Consider the following 20,187-nt stretch of genomic DNA (forward strand, 5'->3'; position numbering starts at 1 on the left):
ATCTGGTGGTGATGTTGTCTATTCCATATTTCTCTGTCTTTCCAAGAAGTAGGTTGTGATTTACATCTATTCAGCTCATAGCCGAGGAAAAAGAAATTATATATTTTCCTTTCTCAGTTCTGAGCTAAATTTCCGTACCAAGATACAAGTATAATGGTAAATCATAACATGTTTTGTTTTGTTGAGTCTGTTCTGTGCATTTAGCAATAATCAAGTGGCTGCCATAAAGGAGAGGAATCAACCTGTCCAAAGGACCTGAACAAGAAGCAATGGATGGAAATTAATCAAGGGGAGAACCAACCTAGAACTAAGGGCCAGTGGAACAATCTGTCTCCAGAAGTTGTGGGTTCTCTAATACTGGAGTTTTTTAAGAAGAGATTGGACAATCATTTGTCTAAAACGTTTTAGGGTTTCCTGCTTGAGCCTCCCTTCCAAATGTTATTCTGTGATTAAGTGAATTACATGATAAAGCAAATCTGGTTTCCCCTATTAGTTTTGCTTGTCTGAAACTGGTCGGGAAATTATAGATGATGATCACGTGAACCGAGGACTGTGAAACTGTCACTCATATCTGCCAGTTGGCCAGCAGCTGGATTTTGATCAGGGGTTATGCTTCTACAGTTAGAAGTATGTGGACTTTTCTGTAGACCATTGTAACTTTGAATAATCAATAAAAAATGGTTGTAAGTCAAGAACTACCTGTAAAATAAAATGATAATTAATACACAAATTTTGATATTCTATGAAAACTAGCTATTAAAAGATAAAATTATCTTTCGTTAATAATACCATGGAGGGGGTGTTGATCATGTTTTCTAGTATTGAGCAAACCCAGCCAATCCCCACAGGACAAACCTTGAGTAAAAAAGACGAGTTCAAACCCCAAATGACTCTTATTTCAGATTATGTCATGAGTTATAAAAACCCCATGGAGCTTGTTTTAAAAAAATATTATTTATTGAAGGTGTGCAAAAGATAAAATATAAAGAAAAATGAAAAAAGAAGAAAGAGGAAGGTGCAAAAAATAAGGGAAAAATGGAAAAACCTTTTTCAAAAATTACGAATCTAAAAATATATTGGCCTTTTGATGTAAAATTCAATATTACATAGTATTTCTATAAACAATTCTAATCATCAAATCCCCAAATTAATAGAGCCTTTCAGATCTAGCAAAAACTCCAAGTGATTTCCACACAGAAACAAAGTTAGACAAAGTATTTTCTTTAATCAAGGTGGCACCTCACCATTTTGGCCAGTTCTAAGAGTTACTCTTCCTAAAAACTCTGAACCTGAAATATGGAGCTTTTTTATGCAGCTGCTAGCGGGGGGATGGGGGGTGGGGGGGTTGAAATGGGGAAATTCTCAAACTTGTTAACTACATTTTTATCTCAGCATGTTATGCAAACTCTGCCCACATCTTGCCAAAGGAAATGCCAGAAAATGGTTGAAAAGTGGGAGAAACATCATTTTCTGGCATTTTAGAGTCAGCACATACCATGGCAGCATCTCCTACCATGCTTGGGTGATGGGACTGAGTGCATGAGGGTTCCTGCATTCTGTGGGTGTTCTTCTGTTGCTCATGCACAGTGCTAAGCTTTCTTAGGCCAGGAGGGGTGTCTGTGTTGGGAGGGAGCATTAGCCCCGTCTGGAAAGTGCCAACTCCTCTGCTTCAGGCAATGCCAGCTATGCTGAGCCTGAGCCACAAAAGGCCTCCTTGAAATCAGAACAGAGGACTTCAGAATCCTGAAGTCGGGAGGAGTGCAAGGAAGGCCCCTTGCCCCTCTTCAAGCTGGAAGAATGGATGAATAGCAGCCCCCTCTCCAGGAACCTGCCTGGCCACCAGCCATGTGCTCAGCGGAGCCTTCCGCCATTGGGCCCATCGGCAGAACAGATGAAAGCTTGCTTCGGCTCAATATCTTGGTCGTATAGATTGCACAGCCTGCGATGTCAGATTGTTCCAAGGAAGCCTAGCTGAGCATGAAACCAACAGCTCTTCCTGCCTCCAACAGCTGGTGCTCAAAGAACAAAGATTTTGCAGCCAAACCAGTTCTATTGAGTTACTTTGTATTGGTTTCAAATGCATTAGGTCACGTTTCTAATTTTCAAAGCAGCCTAGAAAGTATTTTTAAAAGACCACAAGATAAAATTGTAGTGCAATGTAATACATGTTTATTACAACACTTCTAAATTAGCATCAATACATGGATGCAAACCAGTGTCTTTCCCTCAATGGAGTAGCTACACAAGGGGTGGGGGGACTCCAGCCAATGCCAACCAATTGCCGGATCCCTATGACAGAAACGGACCCGATGGTGAGTGAACCGATCCACCCCTTCATCCTCTCCATACGCCTCACAGCCCCAAAACCAGGGACCCAAGGCACTTTTCAAGTACTCGGGCTAATAGATTCAGGCTGCACTAGATGCTTGATTAACCCAACCATGGCCCTGAAACGGGGGGTTAGAACAAAGAGACTGTCCCATGCAATCAGATTTGAACAGGTTGATGGATCCCTACTGGGGGGAGCCTACGCCACCCACCTAACCGAACTAGTGAGGCTAGAGCTAGTGGACCACTGGGAAGCAATTTGATTCAAAAGTGAAAGACTCGGTCGTACTGGGGCTCTCTTGGCTACACAAGTACAGCCCAACAATCTGGTGGTAACCAAGGGGCACCCGGAGGCTGAGGATAGCAAGAAGACCCCGACCCCTTGTTCTGGTGGGGCTTTTGGGAGGGTCCCTGCATGTGTGATGTGTGAAGATACCAGCAAATAGAAACATCGCGCATGCAGGAAACCCCCCCCCCAAAAAAAGCCCCACCAGAACAATTGGCAGCCACCTCTGCCAAAACCCCAGAGGTCCAGGGACATCGCAAAAGTCCCTGGTCGATGCAAGAGAAGTTCTTCAAGCAGGCGACAAAAAATCCAGCCAAGGCTGACGAGGGTCCCTGCATGTGTGATGTTTCTGTTTGCCGGCTGATGAAGTCTGGGCGGCCCAAAACGGAAGGATACAGAAATAGAAAGTGTTTCCAGCTGGTGAGGAACCTTTACTCCTGAAGGCTCCGGAAGGTGAAAAACGGCCCTATGAGCAAAGCGGAAATCAGTTGCTGAATTTCCAGTTCGCCTGTAGGGCCGGTTTTTTTGTGCTCCAGAGACTTCAAGGAAGCCTCAGGAGGGCAAAAAACAGCCTTAAAAGAAGGTTGATCAGCAGGCCTGTGTGCGTATGTGCGCTGGAGGACTGGAGCTGACAGGTCAACACCTTGTGTGCCCTAACAAATGGCTCCGTGTGCCACCTGTGAGAGCATTCCTCAATGCAGAATTAGAGGAAGACATTTACATGGTTCAAGCACCAGGGCATGAAAGTAAAAAGCCTAACACAGTTAAATTGAACAAGGCCATTTATGGGCTGAAGGAGTCAGCCAGGAATTGGAATATCTGCCTAGATAAGGCATTGAAGGGTCTTGGGTTCAAGAGTTGCAAGATTGATGGTTGTATATACACTGGAAAGTTACAAGGTGGGGATTGCCAATTATTAGCATTTGTGGGTGATCTTTGCTTGCGAAGGATGAATTGCGAAGGATGAATCACAGGTAAAAGAATTTGCTAATAAGTTAGAGAAGAAATTTAAACTAAAGAATTTGGGAGAAATACAAAATAATCTTGGTGTGGAGATACAAAAAACTGAGAAAGTGGTTATGTTCTCAGTCAAAAAATAAAAATTGAACAGTTGTTGGAGAGATATAACATGAAAGATTGTAATACTGTTCCAACACCTACGAGCACAGATTATCATTATAGGACGAAAACGAAGCCTGTGATCAAGAGACATATCAGTCAGCAATAGGGAGCCCTGTTATATCTGTCACAGACAGACATACGCATTTTGAGTTGCTTTACTGCGGCATCAACACAATTGCATCGGATGGATGTGAAAAGGATTCTCGGGTGTTTAAAGGGAACCGTGAATTTGGGTCTTCAAATGCAGGTCTCTGAAGAATTAAAATTGAAATGCTATGTTGATAGTGATTATGCAAATGATGTAAAAACCAGAAAGTCCAATTCTGGGATTGTGGTACTGTTTGGAGGGGCTGCAATTGGTTGGAAGTCCAGGAAACAAAGAACTGTAGTAATTTATACCGAAAAGGCAGAATTTATCGCTCTGTCTGAGCTCTGTTCGGAGGCAACCTGGTATGTGCAGCTGTTACAGGATTTAAATGTAAAGGTAAATGAAGCTGTAACCGTGTATGAGGATAATGCTGCCTGCATTAAAATGGCAACAGGTGACAGGGTAAAGAATAGAATCGTGGGGCTTCTCTGCCGGCACGCGAGCCATCACCCCAGCTGAACTCCACCACCACACGTGTGTGCAGGCCTCCCACCAGCCAGCTAATTTTGGGGTCTCTGCAGTGTGTTGTTTAATCAAAATGCAGTTAAAACACTATAAAAGCCATCGAGAACATAACTATATACGCCCAAGGAATAAAGCTGCATACAAGGCAGACATAACACCTGTAACAGCGCAGGCATGCATGAGGGGGCAGGGGGAGCACTGGGGGGGCATGCCCCCCCAAGCCCCCTCACGCCCCTTTTTTGGTCCCAGGAGGCTTCAGGCCCAAAATGGACCATGGGGTCGCTCGTGCAAACGTGGGGGGGGGAGCATGTGGGGTGGGGGTCGCACATGGATGCGCAGGGAGTGGGGCATGCCAGGGGGGTTCGCGCATACATTGTATTATAGGTGTGGAAATGCAGGTGCATGCTGTCGGACACACCCACCCACCCACCCACACACACACACTTTCAGCACGCGAGGGCATTACTGGAATAGAAGCCGTCATGTGGACATTAAATATTGTCATGTCAGGGATGCCATAAAATGTAAATTAATTAGCTTGATTCACTGTGCCTCAGAAGACAATCTGGCAGACATAATTACCAAGCCGTTGAGTGAAGTGCACCACGGGAGGAATATTAAGTTAATCGGATGTTTGTCTATGAAGGGAGGAGTGTCAGAATAATCATGAATTGGAATAGGACTGGGATGGCTAACCTTTTTTGGCTCCCATGCCAAAAGTGGGGGGGAGTGCAAGGGGCTCGTGCGCGAACATGCCACACCCATAATGCTATACGCGCGACCCCTATATATATAGACACCCCCCCTCTCTATCTATCTATCTATCTATCTATCTATCTATCTATCTATCTATCTATCTATCTATCTATATATATATATATATATAGAGAGAGAGAGGTAGGTAGGTAGGTAGGTAGGTAGGTAGGTAGGTAGGTAGGTAGGTAGGTAGGTAGGTAGGTAGATGTGTATATGTATGTATGTATGTATGTGTATATATATATACATACGTACATACATACACATACATACATACACACACACACACACACACACACACGCACACACACATTCTTGTATAGAAAGAACTTTCTTATTTAAATCAATTCTGCTGAATCAGTTATCTGTCTATGCTTTCTGGATTTGATTTTTGCAACAAACTCGGACAGGTCAGGTTTTAGGGTTGAGCAAAAGGTGAAGTGCTTAGAGGTTACGTTGACAAATACAAATCTAAAACTGTTTCAAAATAACTACGTCCCTCTTTGGTGGGATTAATATCCACAGGATTTACAAAGATGGGATAAATTGCACTTATCACTATTGGGTAGAATTTATGTAATTAAGATGAATATCTTACCAAAGATGCTTTTCTTATTTCAGATGTTACCAGTACCTGCAACTGATAATCCATTGAAACAATGGCAGGAGGATATTTCTAAGTACATACGGCAAGGTGGAAAAACCAAGAATTGGATATAAGCTACTGCAGGATGCTAAGGAAAGAGAGGTTTGCGTCTGCCAGATATGAAATTGTATTTTGATGCCTGCTGTTTGACTTGAGAAAAAGAATGGGTGAGTCTCCAGAATAATAGGTTACTTGAATTAGAAGGCCATGAATTAAGATTTGGATGGCACGCAATTTATGGTATGATAAATGTAAAGTTAATGTTGATTTCAATAACCCCATTTGTTCGGCATGCCATAGTAAGAGTTTGGAATAAATATGAAACAAGGTCTCTGACGTTGCCTCTTTGGGTGTCACCACAGGAAGCCTTTTTTAGAAAAGAAATAGGAGCAAAACCAGACTGGCTGACATATGGTAAAAATTTACCTTTCAACTCTGGTGACCCAATATTAAAGGTGAAGGAAGAATTTGAATCAGAAGTTGGGAAATGGGAAAATATGTGGACGAAAGGTTTAAAATTCACATTAAATTACAATCTAAAAGAGTTTTTGTATGATGATGATGTATGTTGGTATTTAACACCAGATAAGCTACTAGGATGTATAAAGGTATGTAAAATGAATGTTGGAATTATAAAAATAAAGAGGGGACATTTTATCATCTATGATAGACATGTGATAAATAAAAAAAAGGAGTATGATTCATATTTTAATCCAAAAATGGAAATAAAAATGAAATCTGAACTTTTTCTTTTGGGTTTAATGGAAAAAGAGCTAGAGAAAAAAATGGGAACTTTCTTATTATATATGTTGACAGCAGAAGAAGACTGTTGGATTCCCACTATGGAAAAAGGGTTGCAGAAGTTGATGGTAGTTGGCCAAAATGGCAAAATTGACCACTTGGATTAAAAAAAACGTAAGTATGTTTGTTTACTCAAGGAGACCACTTCTGAATTTCGTGCTTGATGTGGAGAAGACTGAAACTCTGACTTTGGGTTTTACTGATTAGACTGATAGATCTTTATAGAAATGGCTTGTTCATATTATAAGAGCCGAGGTGGCGCAGTGGTTAGCGTGCAGTACTGCAGGCCACTTCAGCTGACTGTTATCTGCAGTTCGGCTGTTCAAATCTCACCGGCTCAAAGGTTGACTCAGCCTTCCATCCTTCCGAGGTGGGTGAAATGAGGACCCAGACTGTGGGGGCGATATGCTGACTCTGTAAACCGCTTAGAGAGGGCTGAAAGCCCTATGAAGCGGTATATAAGTCTAACTGCTAGCTAACTAACTGCTATTATGAAAAAGCAAAAAGTTGTGATTTGATGTTAATGCCTTATATCACTGTAACAGAGAGAGTTGGAAGTCAATGCTTCTTTTTCAGGTTTCAGGTTTCGTTTTATTTATATACCACCCTATTCCCAGCGGGACTCAGGGTGGCTCACAAACCCAAAAGGGGAAGGGAAACACAAGAACTACAAATACAAGCATTTAAAATAGCCTTTTTCTTTTCTTACCTTTCCTCACCTTTCCTTCCCCTTTTCTATTGCTTTCCTATTTACTTTGTATTTTGTATTTTACATTACTTTATAACTCAATAAAAATGTTAATGACAAAAGAAATGAAAACATTCAGCTGAATGTTTAATATCATGTTCAACAACCCAGAAACACACTATTGGAAGAAATGTCCTTCTGGGTTCAGCTCCAAGTGGAGAAAAAGACACCGGAGACATGGAGGCTGCTTGGAAAGATGGTTTATTGGTGGACAGGACCACGTGGCTTGAGCCCTGAACAGAAAAGGGGATCACAGGCTTCAATGTTGGTGGAGAAGAAGAGAAGGGCCGAGGGAGGGGCTTGCTGGGTTTTTTTATACTCTATTCGGCCCCACCTCTCTGTTTCCTGTTCCTGTGTAAGAAATGTATTCTGATTGGTTGTCAGATTCCCATGGAGCCATGCAGGGGCACATCTCTAGGCTGTTTTCAGTCCAAGTTTGGTTGAGCATGGCTTCTTCTCAGGTGCCCTGTGGAGAGATGGGTAAAGAGCTAATACTATCATGCCTTAACCTCATCACCCTGGAGCTGACGGGGAGGGATCTTTGTCATGTAAAATAGACTGTCTCAGGCTTTTTTAAATGGCCCACTAACAAAGGTGGGGGCTACTTAACATGGGGCTGCCCTTGAAGAGTGTTCGGAGACTGCAGCTGTTCCAGAATGCAGCCGCGCAAGCGATATCAGGGGTACCTCGGTACACCCGTGTTACACCTATCCTCCGCGAGCTGCACTGGGTCCCTATTAGTGTCCGGACGTGCTACAAAGTGCTGGTGATTACCTTTAAAGTCCTACATGGCACTAGACCTGGATATCTGAGAGACCGCCTCCTGCTACACACCTCCCAACGTCCGATAAGAACTCATAGGTTAGGCCTCCTCTGGGTGCCGTCTGCCGAACAGTGCCGACTGGCGACCACTTGGGGGAGAGCCTTCTCTGTAGCTGCTCCGGCTCTGTGGAACGAGTTACCAGCAGAGATCCGGACCCCCCCCCACCCTTCCAAAAAGCCACCAAAACCTGGCTGTTCTGGCAGGCCTGGGTTGTTGACTCAAACCAAGTCAACCCCCAATCAATCTGGATGTATGTTGTGTTTTTAAAATGTTTGTATTGTTTTACGTTCTTCCCCTGTATGTTATTTTATTTTATTTGTACTTGTAAGCCGCCCTGAGTCCCCCATCCCCCCCCCCCCGGCATTGGGCGGCATATAAACCCATTAAATTGACAATTGAATTGAATTAAAGTGAGTCTGTTTCCTACTTAAAAATATGTTTCCCCATTTCGTATCCGAGGAAATATAATATTCTGCCTTTTCAATATTTCCCATAATATTTCATTTTTCTAGGAAGGGGTTGGGTGCTAACTTCCTACAACACTAGAAAGTCTGATAGACGAGAAGGGCTTTTCAGACACCCATTAAACATTCCTGATATGGAGATTTCCCTTAGCATTTTACACTGATTTTACATTGGAAACATTTATGAAGCAGTGACGGAAAAAGCCTTTTAAGGGAAGTTTCACAAGGGGAATCCCTTTCTGCCCTTTTCTCCGGCGGTTTCCCCCTTCGAGCGCTTGGGCGGAATTCCTCCCGCGTTCTCTGTTTGCGGAGCAAGGCGCGCTTCGGTGGCCTGTGGGGGCGCCCAGGCGGCTCGGGCTCCCGGCGGGGCAGCAGCGGAAGCCGGTGGCGCGGGCGCGTCTCTCCCTTGGCCTCCCCGCCCACGCGCGGTCCCTCGGGGGCCTCCGAGGCGCCTCTGCTGCTGCTGCGGTGCCTTCTCGCAGCTGCGCTTGGCTTCCGCAGCGATCATGGACGGCGACCCCAGCCACAAGGAGCCCGCGGAGGCAGGCAGCGCTCACGGTAAAGGCCCTCGCGGCTTCCACGGCTGGGGAGGGAGAAGCGCCCTTTCGCCGCGGGAGACCCCTTGCAAAGCGGCCCCGAGGCGCTGGGAGGGCGGGCCGGCAGCCGAGGTGGGCCGCGGCGTTTTCTTTTGCCCGGAGCCGTTGGGCGTCCTGCCGGGGTCCCGCCGTCAAGGCGCCGACGCGACCGATGTGCTGCCGCTTCCCCGGGCGGCAACTGTTGGGAGGGGGACGCGGTCTACGGAAAGAGCCCCGGTAAGCCCGGGGGGGGAAGCGAAAGGGGCCCGCGTCTTTCGGGGGTTCGGGGCAGCCTTTCAGCCGATGGAGAAGACCAGCGTTGGTCCCCAGCAGCCCCGAGCCGGCCTTGCCGCCCGTCAGACCGGAGGGCTTGCTAGCCCGGGCTTCGTCCCCAGCCCTGGTCCCTCCGCTGGAAGGCAGGAAGGGAGCGTCTCCTGTCCCCAGTTCAGGCTCCAGGGTGTGCATCCAAGACGCGGGTCAGATGGCTCCGTTCGGGGCTCTTTATTCGTTCTTTTTCGGCGCGTCTCTCAGGTGGCTGTGAGCTCATTCTGGTTTGTAAGCAGAAATACTCGGCAGTTGCGTAGGTCTGTGTATTCAACATCAGCAACAGTCCTCCCATCGAGAGAGTTGAGATGCTGCTGTGCTGGATGTCGTATCTTCCTTCCAGCCATGATCACATTTAAAGAAAACCCTCTTGCCCTGGGAGTCTGTGCCATGGTTTAATTCAAGAGACTGAAGTATTGCACTGAATGTGTTAGTCCCCCAGTTGTCTCTGCTGTTGTTGACTTCTGGAGTATGGAGCAGAAAGAAGGGAGAGCTAATGAAAATGGCCATTTCCCTGGTTGAGATGGTGGTATCAGCAAATGTAGGTATTGGAAGAAATATTGCTCTGGCTGAGTTCACAAACTGGGAGAAAGGCACTGGAAACATGGATGAGAGAAATGGCTGAATGATGAAGTGGAACCACAGGGGTTTGTGGTTCTGGGCAACCAACAAAATGGAGTTGAGAATGGGGTTTTGTTTATACCTTCTCTGGGCTTTGTATTCGAGCTTCCTGTTCCTGTGCAAGAAGTTAATTTTGTGGTGTGCGCATGTCCCCTGGGCAGCTTCTCTTCCTGCTTGCAGCTCAGACAAGCGCGCACACATATGCAGAGCATGTGCACACGGGAGAAGTGCTCCATTTCTGGCACCCAGGGCCTCCCGCCCATGTGCATGCTCCCTTCAGGTTCGCCATCACTGCCTTATAAGTGACACTCAGACATCCCCAAGGCAATAGAAATTCTGTTTTTATTCATCTTGTACCAGAACAGTTTCACTTGGATGACCCTTAAGACAATATTGAATAAGTCACTTATTTCATAATTAGAGGTCCCTGTACTAAATCCAATTCTTGGGAGATATATAGCCTTGTTTTCAAGCTGCCAACCTAAAAGGGTAAAAGTGGGGGGGGATTGTGGTTATAGCAACGGAATCAATTTAGTAAATTAGTCTGTGAAATAGTCTTTCTTTCTTTAGCTCTTGAATTGACAAATGTAGATAACAGAAGACTCATAATGGTTCTTCCCAGAATGTAATAAGATTCTGCTTTAGAGCCAGGGGTCAATTTCTCAAAAGAGAAATTGGAAAATTGTGTAAATGTAACATAGGCAGAGATTTTGTTGACAGCTGCTTGCTTCTTCTTTTAGAGCAAGAGAGAAGGTAAGCCAGGATTTATAGGCAGATTCATGGATTATTTACATAGCTCTTACATCTCAATGGCTGAGTAATATAGCCAGAAAAAGGATTTTTTTTTGACTGCTAAAATCAAGAGCAGATCTGTGTGCAAAAGGATAGGGCGAAGAATGTTCCAATATTGACAGCAAATGCTAATCAGAACCAGCTCTCCTTCATCCTTTGTCTCCCTACTTTTACTACTACTACTACTACTACTACTACTACTACTACTACTACTACTACTACTACTACTCTCACACACAAACAAACATACCTGTCTTTGGTAGGTAGGCCATATGTTTTTATGCATATTTATAGTTCAAATTCATAAGGGATCTAAAAAAACCTTTTATTTTATAATTACTGCATTTTAAGTACAACTATTTAATACAATAATGATAAAAAATAAAGCATAAAAAACTAAAACCAGAACAAGGTTAGCAGGCTGTAACCTGCTAACTTTTAGGACCCAGCATGATAAAAATACAGAGGCAGATACAAAAGGCTGCTTGATGAAAATTATACAATAAACTAGGATTTTGAAATGAATAGAAATCAACCAAGAAGTATAATAAGAGCTAAGCCTACCAAATTGCAAAGAGGCACAGTTAACCCTGAACTTAGAATGGTTCATTTAGTGAAGGATTCCTATGATCTTATGATCAAAGTTCAGATGCTTGGCAATTGGTTCATACTTACGACCGTTGCTGTGTCACTTTTTGTGACCTTCTGACAAGCGAAGTCAATGGGGAAGCCAGGCTCACTTAACAACCATGTCACGTGCTAACTTAGCAACTGCAGTGATTCACTTACCGACTGTGGTACGAAAGGTCAAAAATGGGGCAAAATTCAATACGTGTCTCACTTAAAAACCAGAAATTTTGGGCTCAATTGTGGTCATAAGTTGAGGTCTACCTGTATTTAAAAAGTGAACTAAAGTTTCAGATCTGCCTCTTTCTTTGTTTCACTGAGTTCTCTCCACCCCTTGTGCCACCTCCCTCCTTTCTTTCACAGGATGTGCTGCCTTCCCCACCTCCACCCCCGTGACCACGATGGCTCTAAGACAGAGTTTCTCAACCTTGGCCACTTGAAGATGTCCGGACTTCAACTCCCAGCGAAGCTGGCTGGGGAATTCTGGGAGTTGAAGTCCGGACATCTTCAAGTGGCCAAGGTTGAGAAACACTGATTTAAAGCCTCAGATACCTTCATCCTCTTCAGTGGAAAGACAGTGGCTAGGACAGTGTTTCTCAACCTTGACCACTTGAAGATGTCCGGACTTCAACTCCCAGCGAAGGCTGGCTGGGGAATTCTGGGAGTTGAAGTCCAGACATCTTCAAGTGGCCAAGGTTGAGAAAGACTGATTTAAAGCCTCAGATACCTTCATCCTCTTCAGTGGAAAGACAGTGGCTAGGACAGTGTTTCTCAACCTTGACCACTTGAAGATGTCCGGACTTCAACTCCCAGCGAATGCTGGCTGGGGAATTCTGGGAGTTGAAGTCCGGACATCTTCAAGTGGCCAAGGTTGAGAAAGACTGCTCTAAGAGAAGCTGCCTCCATTCCTCTTGCTTTTTCTCAAAACACAAAATGGCTTTGAAGCAGTTGGGACTGGCCTCACCAGCTACAATGAGGACCCTTTGAAGGAGGGCTTCTGTGGAGCCCCAAGAAGCAGCTCTTCCTTCTGATTGTTCAGTGAGAATACCTTTTGCAATATTAAGTAACACGTGGTTCAATTTTCAGGTTCTTGATACTTTCTGAACCTGGAGGCTTTATTTGCTGATATTTCATTATCAGATAATATAATCAGTACTCTGAAATAGGGAAGTGAGGTTTGATGGCTATTTAAGGAAAGCATACGTTGACTGGCAATTTAAGATATAGTGTAAGGATTTCAAAACCACTGGCTGGAGTTGAAAACGATGCCAGTGCTTCACATCTTCATCCTTTTTTCTTAGAATGCCCTTTCTTGCTCCTTGGCATCGTATCTTTCCCTGGCAGGTTCTGATTCTATACACTCACACTCCAAGAGTGTGTTGTCTTCTTGGCCAACAAACATGCCCCCCTCCCTCATGCTGTCCGTATTCTCCTGGTTTCGGTTTTCTTTTTAAAGTTACCTCATTTCTGCATGTTTACTTCTTGAGACAAATGCCCCTGCCCTGAATTCTAACTTTTACCTTTTTCCTCCCCTCTCTCTTTTTGCCTGCAGTAACAGTTTATCTCTTCTTTCTCCTTACTCCCCACTGTTTACACTATCCCATCTCCAAGGAGAGAGTACACTGTATCCCCTCATCTCTACAGCCAAAGCAATGCTCTGATACGGACCTTTTGCAACAAACTTCACCTCTGTCACAACCATGAAGTTGCATGACTTCTAGGGTTGTTTTTTTTTTGCAAAAGGTTTTTTATTTTTTATTTCCTTACATATACAGGTACAAATTCACAGTTATTATTCTTATTCTGTTTATCATTTTTACACATTTATTTCTCCATAGAAATATGTGCATTTGAGATTGCTTTGCTTACCATCCCATACGCCTATTTTATGTTGTCCCTACCCTACTTTTCCTTCCTTTTCTCCCTCCCTCCCTTCTCTACTTCCTTCCTTCCTCCTTTCCTTTCCCTTTCCTTCTTCCCCTTCCTCTCCCCTGCTCCTCTCCTTCTCTTCCTATCCCTCCCAAGCTCCCTCTCCTTTCCTCGTTCTTCTGTCCCTTTTCTCTCTTCTCTTCCCCTCTCCTCTCCCTCTGCCATCTTCTTCGCACACCCTATTGCCTTGCAACTCACTTGAACTTCCAAGGCAATGGGATGTGCGTGCGTGAAGAAGATGGCGGTGAGGGTAGCCGCTTTTTCACCAACGAGAGGACTTTTCAGTGGCCTTCGGCCAGCCACCGCAGAAGGTCAGCAACCAAAGAGGTGGGGGGGAGGAAGTGGGGAAAGGGGGGCAACTAGCAAAATGGGGGGCGGGGATAGATAGGGGAAAATCCTTAAAAAAAATCTACCTTTTCCTGTGGCCATGGCTAGGTGGGGGGGGTATGTGATTGAGTGGGCTTGGGCGTGAGTGTTGTCACATTGGCCACTCAGTCACATGCCCCTCTAACCCAGGCATGCCCATCGAACTAGTAGCTAAAATTTTGGAACCCCACCATTGGAGAGCTCAGTTAATTTGTTGCAGCAAAGCAATAAAGCTGTGGCACAAAACATTTTATGTGATCTCCTATCCGATGAAAGGTTTTGTGTGTGCATCACAAAGGCAGCCGTACTACTGGAGCCGAAATAAAGAATGGAATCAGAAGGAAAGGCAATCGAGAAAGATTGCTAAGGGTGCCAGATCTAGGCTCCAAAAGTGCGCCTGGCCGCTAGGTGGAAACAGAGAGCTCTCCGGGTTAAGAATTGTGTGGATCCAGCCAATAGTGGCGTCTTTTTCATTTAAGTGTGATTTGCTTCACAACTTATCAAGTTTGGTCCTCGAAACATTTTGATGTGAAGATATTGTCCCAGTACTCATCGTTTGTTTGGGACTCAACAAACAATGAGAATTGCTGCAAAAGAAAATGGGGGACAGCTGCAGAGAGTGGATAGGAATTTGGCTTGGAAGGTTACTCAGGTAAGAAAAGGGATAGATCGGAAATCCTTCCCAGTTGAAACAAAGGTTCATGTGGTAAGTCACATGGTCTGTTTGGTACTCATCCCTTTTAATAATACATCATGTCCCCCAAAATCAATTGAGGGTGAATACCAAGGTACCCTTGTATTAATCTACTTGAAACTCCAGGATGACAAACTCCAGCCTTTGTAATGAGAGTCTATTTCATTCTGATTATCCCACTCTGTCTCACTTCCTTTCATTTTGTTTTCAGGTTTTGCAAGAGAATTCAGGCAGGATGGAGAAGAGTAGAATCAGGAAGTAAAAGTTTGTAGCAAGATGATTGTGGCAGCCTAAGATAGAGATAGTGGTTATGTAATGAACCACCGCTGGGTCTGAAACTACTAGAAAGAAAAAGCAAGAACTGCTCTGGGAGAGCAGAGAATTTGCATAGAGGGCATTTCATAGGTTTTTTATGGCTTTGTCCTAATAGACAGCAAAATTCCTCATATCTAGCCATGCCAGGTGTGAGGGCCTTTAGCTGAGCTCAGGTCAAACAGACAAGATGGCTGTGCCAGGCTGTGCATCCAGGAATTTCAACCATATAAGAGTAAGAGGTTCGCCTGGTGCACCAGTTGCGTCCCTACCTGAACCGGGAGGCTCTCACAACAGTCACTTGTGCCCTTGTGACCTCTAGACTGGAGTACTGCAACGTGCTCTACATGGGGCTGCCCTTGAAGAGTATTCGGCGACTTCAGCTGGTCCAGAATGCGGCCGCGTGAGCGATCGTGGGTGCACCTCGTTTCACCCACGTAACACCTATCCTCCGCGAGCTGCACTGGCTGCCTGTTGATCTCCGGGTGCGCTTCAAGGTGCTACTTACCACCCACAAAGCTCTTCATGGTAGTGGATCTGGGTACTTGAGAGACCGCCTACTGCCAATTACCTCCAATAGACCGATTAGATCCCACAGATTAGGCCTCCTCCGAATTCCATCAGCCAGTCAATGTCGACTGGCAACTACCCGGAGGAGAGTCTTCTCGGTGGCTGCTCCGACCCTCTGGAACGAACTCCCCGTGGGGATTCGTACCCTCACCACCCTCCAGTCCTTCCGCATAGCCCTTAAAAGCTGGCTGTTCCAACAGGCCTGGGGCTAAAGACTTGTAACCCCACTCGACTGGTATGACTGTTGTGTTTTTAATGATGTATGGTTCTATGTTTGTAACCTGTCTGTCTTTCCCCTCCCTTCAATTGTGAGCCGCCCTGAGTCCCCCCAGGGAAAAGGGCGGCATACAAATAAAGTATAAACTAAACTAAACTAAACTAAATAAACTAATCATATGATGGAGTGTTTGAAAAGGCTAACACCTACCTATGCTCTTCTTTTGAAAGGGATTTTACTTGTTCCAATAATTTGAGAGAATAGCAGGATCACTGGAATTCTGTCCGCCTTCAAGTCTTTCCTCTTTTTACAAGAGACTTGAGTCTATAATAAGGCTCTTTTTATAAGAATCTTGCATCTGTACAGTCTGTAAAATCAAATGGGATTCATCCTTGGGTGTAACAGAGAACATACCTGTCATGATATACTAATAAGAGCTTTCAGTGAAGAGATTTAATTTATTTACACACCGTTACACACTTTCACTACTATTTCTGCTTGAAAATTGTGAAATGCTTCGGCTATTCAACCTGCAGAATTCTTGTCCTTTTGGTTCCTTCTCCTTCATCTACAGTGATATTGCAGAGCTCACCCTGAGCCTTCCCTACCATAAGCAAAGAATATCTGGAGTAGCTGATAACCTCTTGGTAGATTATTTTTTCCCATCTCAATTAAATCTTTGTCTTTTTCTTCCTTGGATTTTCATTCCCTCTTTCTGTCCAAAGGATCCACAGCTAACTGTTTTGATGAAAAATATCAATGCACAACTTTTACTTCTGGTATCCCAGTTTGCATTAGTTTAAAAGAATAACAGAGCTGGAAGGGACCTTGGAGTTCTTCCAGTCCAATCCCCTGCTTAAGCAGGAGGCCCTACACCATTCTGGACAAATGGCCGTCCAATCTCTTCTTAAAAACCTCTAGTGATGGAGCACAACTTTTGAAGGCAAGCCGTTCCATTGATTAATTGTTCCCACTGTCAGGAAATTTCTCTTTGTTTTTAAGTTGAATCTCTCCTTGATTAGTTTCCATCCGTTACTTCTGCCTTCGGGTACTTTGGAGAATAGGTTGATCCCCTCTTCTTTTTGGCAGCCCCTTAAATCTTGGAAGACTGTTACGTCCCCCCTAGTCTTCCTTTTCATTAGACTAGATATATCTAATTCCTGCAATCATTCTTGATATGCTTTAGCCTTTGGTCTTCTAATCATTTTTATTGCTCTTCTCTGCACTCTTTCTAGAGTTTTGACATATTTTTTGTATCATGGTAATCAAAACTGGATGCAATATTCCAAGTGTGGGTCTTACCAAGGCATTAGAAAGTGTTATTAGCAGATTCAATGTGTTTGTTAATTGCTTGGCTTAGTTTAAACAAACTTTTGCTTGTGGAGAAGCAAAGGAGAAATTGAAAAACTTTTCTTCATCACCTGTAAATTGCCCTAGTAGCAGATTTATCAATTCCTATTTATTTCCCTTTTTAAAAAATTCACTTTTATTGAGGTTTATTATAACATAAAATATAATAAAAACAAAAATTTTAAAAAGAGGAAGTGGAAGTGCAGGGGGCAAAAAGAAAAAAGGTGTTGACTTCCAACTCTATCCAAGGCAATGCTAAGGATATTTAGAGCTTTAAATGTTTATGTTCCATTCAGTCATTACAAGCCAGGCAGACAATGATTCAATCTTTGAATTAAAATCCAAGTTTCTTTTTTTCCCAAGCATAAAACCAGAAGCAAGTTCCTAACAGAAACAGGATCAAATAAAATGTCTTTAAAAAAAAAGTTACAAAGGGAGGGAGGAGGTCAGATGGAGCCACTTGGCACCTTTCCAGATGAGATGCGATCCCTTAACCTTCCGTGGTTCTTGGGAATCCTGAACATTGCAGCCCTGGAATGCTGGAAAGTCTCAGCTTGAGCAAGGCTCGGTGTAACTGGGGGGAGAAAGGAGAGAGCGGATGGGGGCTCCTCTGTTGACACGAGCAGCTCAAGGGTAACCAAAGCATTGAATGAATTCTGCTTAACTCCCAACACATCAAACTGAAACGCAGCTGAGCGTTTTCAGGCTGCCTTGCAGACTCCAAGTTCCAATGAACGGAGGAGGCCAGAAATAGAGATGGAAACCCAAGTTCACTCCCCCCCCCCCCGTCGCTGCTCCCTTCTTTGGAAAGCTACGTCCCATTGGGGGGGGGGGAGAGGCGGGGTAGTTTCGAGATTTTCGGAGTTGCGTTTGGTTGAGCAAACGGAGCGTCCCAGGAGGCTCTGCTTGGAAAAAGACCGGCGTGGGGAAGACGAAACCCGGACTCTCGCGACGCCCTGAGGCGGTTTCTGTCGGGGGCTTTTGGAGCGCAGACGGGCGCCTGTCAAGGAGCATTGGGCGGCTCTTCTCCCCCCCCCCTTCCTGCTGATTTGGTTAGTCCCCCCCCCCCCCGAGGGAGAGCCGGTCCGAGGCGCCTCATTGGGCGGCTGTTGAGCAGCTGACTCGGGCGGAGGTGGGGAGAGACGGGGGCAAGGCGAGCAGCGCAGGCGGCGGAGGGGATGGCGAGGGAAGAGGAGACTTACTATGGCAAGCACGGTAAGCCCCGATTGAGCGCATGGGTTGCCCGGCCTCTTCCGCTCTTGGCGAGGGGCAGCAGCAGGTGGTCTTGGCCGGGGGCAGATCTGGGAAGCGGCTTCCGCGGTGGGCCGCGTTCCCGGCTTAGCCTTAGGCTTCGGCCGCCTCCGGACCAAGGAAAGAGTCTGGGCGATCTCTTGTGCTGGGTGACTGGGTTTGCTTGGCAGCCGTGGAGCAGCTTTCCTCGGATCTGCCTTGGCTCCCAAGGCGGCTCCGGAAGATATTGCGGAGAATACTGTGGAAAACCACTAGGAAAGGAGGAGGAGGAGGAGGAGGAGAGTCAAATAATGGAGCAAACCGAACAGGGCTCCGATCAGCGCAAAGGCCTTTTGCCCCGGCCAGCTCGCCTTCTACCGCTCTCGTTTCCGCAATTCCCTGTTTAATGTCTGAGTTTACAGGTGCCTGAAACTCTGCTAAAAATGGAGTGGATCGTTTGTGGTTCCGCAAGTTGTAAAGCGATCTCTTGGCATGGCACAGAAACAGACTGACAATAACTGCCCAGAGTCACTGGGAGTTTGGATCGTATAAATTCAAGTCATTAATTATTATTCAAGCTAAAGTACCGCAGTTTTCTTATTTGGGCAACATTTTGTCTTCTGCCTACTTCAAAGGCTCTGGGTGATTTGTAACAATCCTGATACATCAACATATAATGAATGCCACAGTCCCCTAGTCTTAATACTCAAATTCCTGATTTAATAAAAGCAACTTTTGCAAAATGGCCCAGCAAAATGGCTCATCCCCCCCAAGTGTCCCCTGGAACAGGATGCCGCCTTCTGTCCCATGAATGCTGGGGCTCCCTTGAGAAAAAACCCCACAGGGAGGCTGTGGGAATAGAGCTGTTAGATTTTAACTGGGAGTTTTTCCCCTGAGTGTTGTGATAATCAAGCCTGCCTCCAAAGTGGTAGGGAAAAAAGGACTCAAATCTGGATTATGTGGTTATCCCTGTTGATTTGAATACTTGTGGGATCTTAAATATGACTGAAAGACAAGAAAACAAATCTAGGGCAGGGATTTGAAATACGTTGTAAACAAACATTTAAGGCTTAAATATAATGGACTATATATCTTAGACCACTGTCTGCATTACCTACAACAAGGGCTTCTGGCAAGGAATGGGAGGCGCTTCATCAGAACCAGGAAGAATGTATTCAGGAAAAGACTGGCGCAGCTTATCCAAAGGGCTTTCAACTAAAATTGTGGGGGTGGGATGACCAATCTTTAGACCAGCTGTTTCCAACCTTTTTTTGGCCATGCCCCACCTAAGCATCTCTAAAATACTGATCCCCCCCTCCATGACATATAATTCTTACTATTCAAAAAGTTAACTCCTATGCACACGGAGGCAGCCTAAAAGGCCATTAACTTGGTTTAAACAAGGTTCCAAGGAACACAACATCCATGAAAGAGAAAAATAAAAGAATGAAAGATACTAGAAGTACTGAGGAACTTAAAAATAATAGTATGAAGGGATATGAAAAAATAGCAAAGTTTCAAAACATATAATAGAGAACTGAAATGCATAAATATAAAATAATTTTAATGAAAGCTTTTTCTGTAATACTTTAATCCTATTAATTAGTATACATATTAAAATAAATAACAAATTCAAAGTACAATTTGAGCTCACCTCAAGATCATGTTTACAATGCAACCCTATGCATGTCTACTCAGAAGTAAGGACCGTTGTCTTCAGTGGTGCTTACTCCTGGGAAAATGTTGTAGGATTGCAGCTTTAGTCTACTTAAGTAAGTGAGATCCTTGTGATTGATGCCTGTTGCAGAGAGATTTTATATTAGCCTCCAATTTAGTTGACTTCATTCTCGAGTCTCAGTGATATCCAGTCGATTTCTTTTCTTCAGTAGCAAATCATTGACAGCACTAAAGCCACGTTCAGCTAAATATGAAGATGGGAACGGTAACCGCAGTTTTCTTGTAAAGTCGGTTGAATTTGGGTATTTAGTTTCTG

At 44.6% G+C, this 20,187-nt stretch overlaps 1 protein-coding gene across 4 annotated transcripts in view; it reads left to right on the forward strand.

The window, feature by feature from the left end:
- The first annotated feature begins 8,973 nt into the window (after positions 1-8,973).
- Positions 8,974-20,187, forward strand: part of SLC44A2 (solute carrier family 44 member 2) — a 50,495-nt gene continuing 39,281 nt past the window's right edge. For 2 of the 4 annotated variants that reach the window (XM_032208961.1, XM_032208959.1), the window contains exon 1: positions 18,097-18,179. In XM_032208961.1, the coding sequence (XP_032064852.1) occupies positions 18,143-18,179 (37 nt within the window). In that variant the 5' untranslated portion in view covers positions 18,097-18,142. Of the gene's footprint in view, positions 9,146-18,096; positions 18,180-20,187 lie in introns of those variants that run through there. The other 2 variants (XM_032208958.1, XM_032208960.1) reach the window with 2 other exon arrangements.

The sequence above is a fragment of the Thamnophis elegans genome, chromosome 2 (assembly GCF_009769535.1).
Source record: "Thamnophis elegans isolate rThaEle1 chromosome 2, rThaEle1.pri, whole genome shotgun sequence".
Lineage (NCBI taxonomy): Eukaryota > Metazoa > Chordata > Lepidosauria > Squamata > Colubridae > Thamnophis > Thamnophis elegans.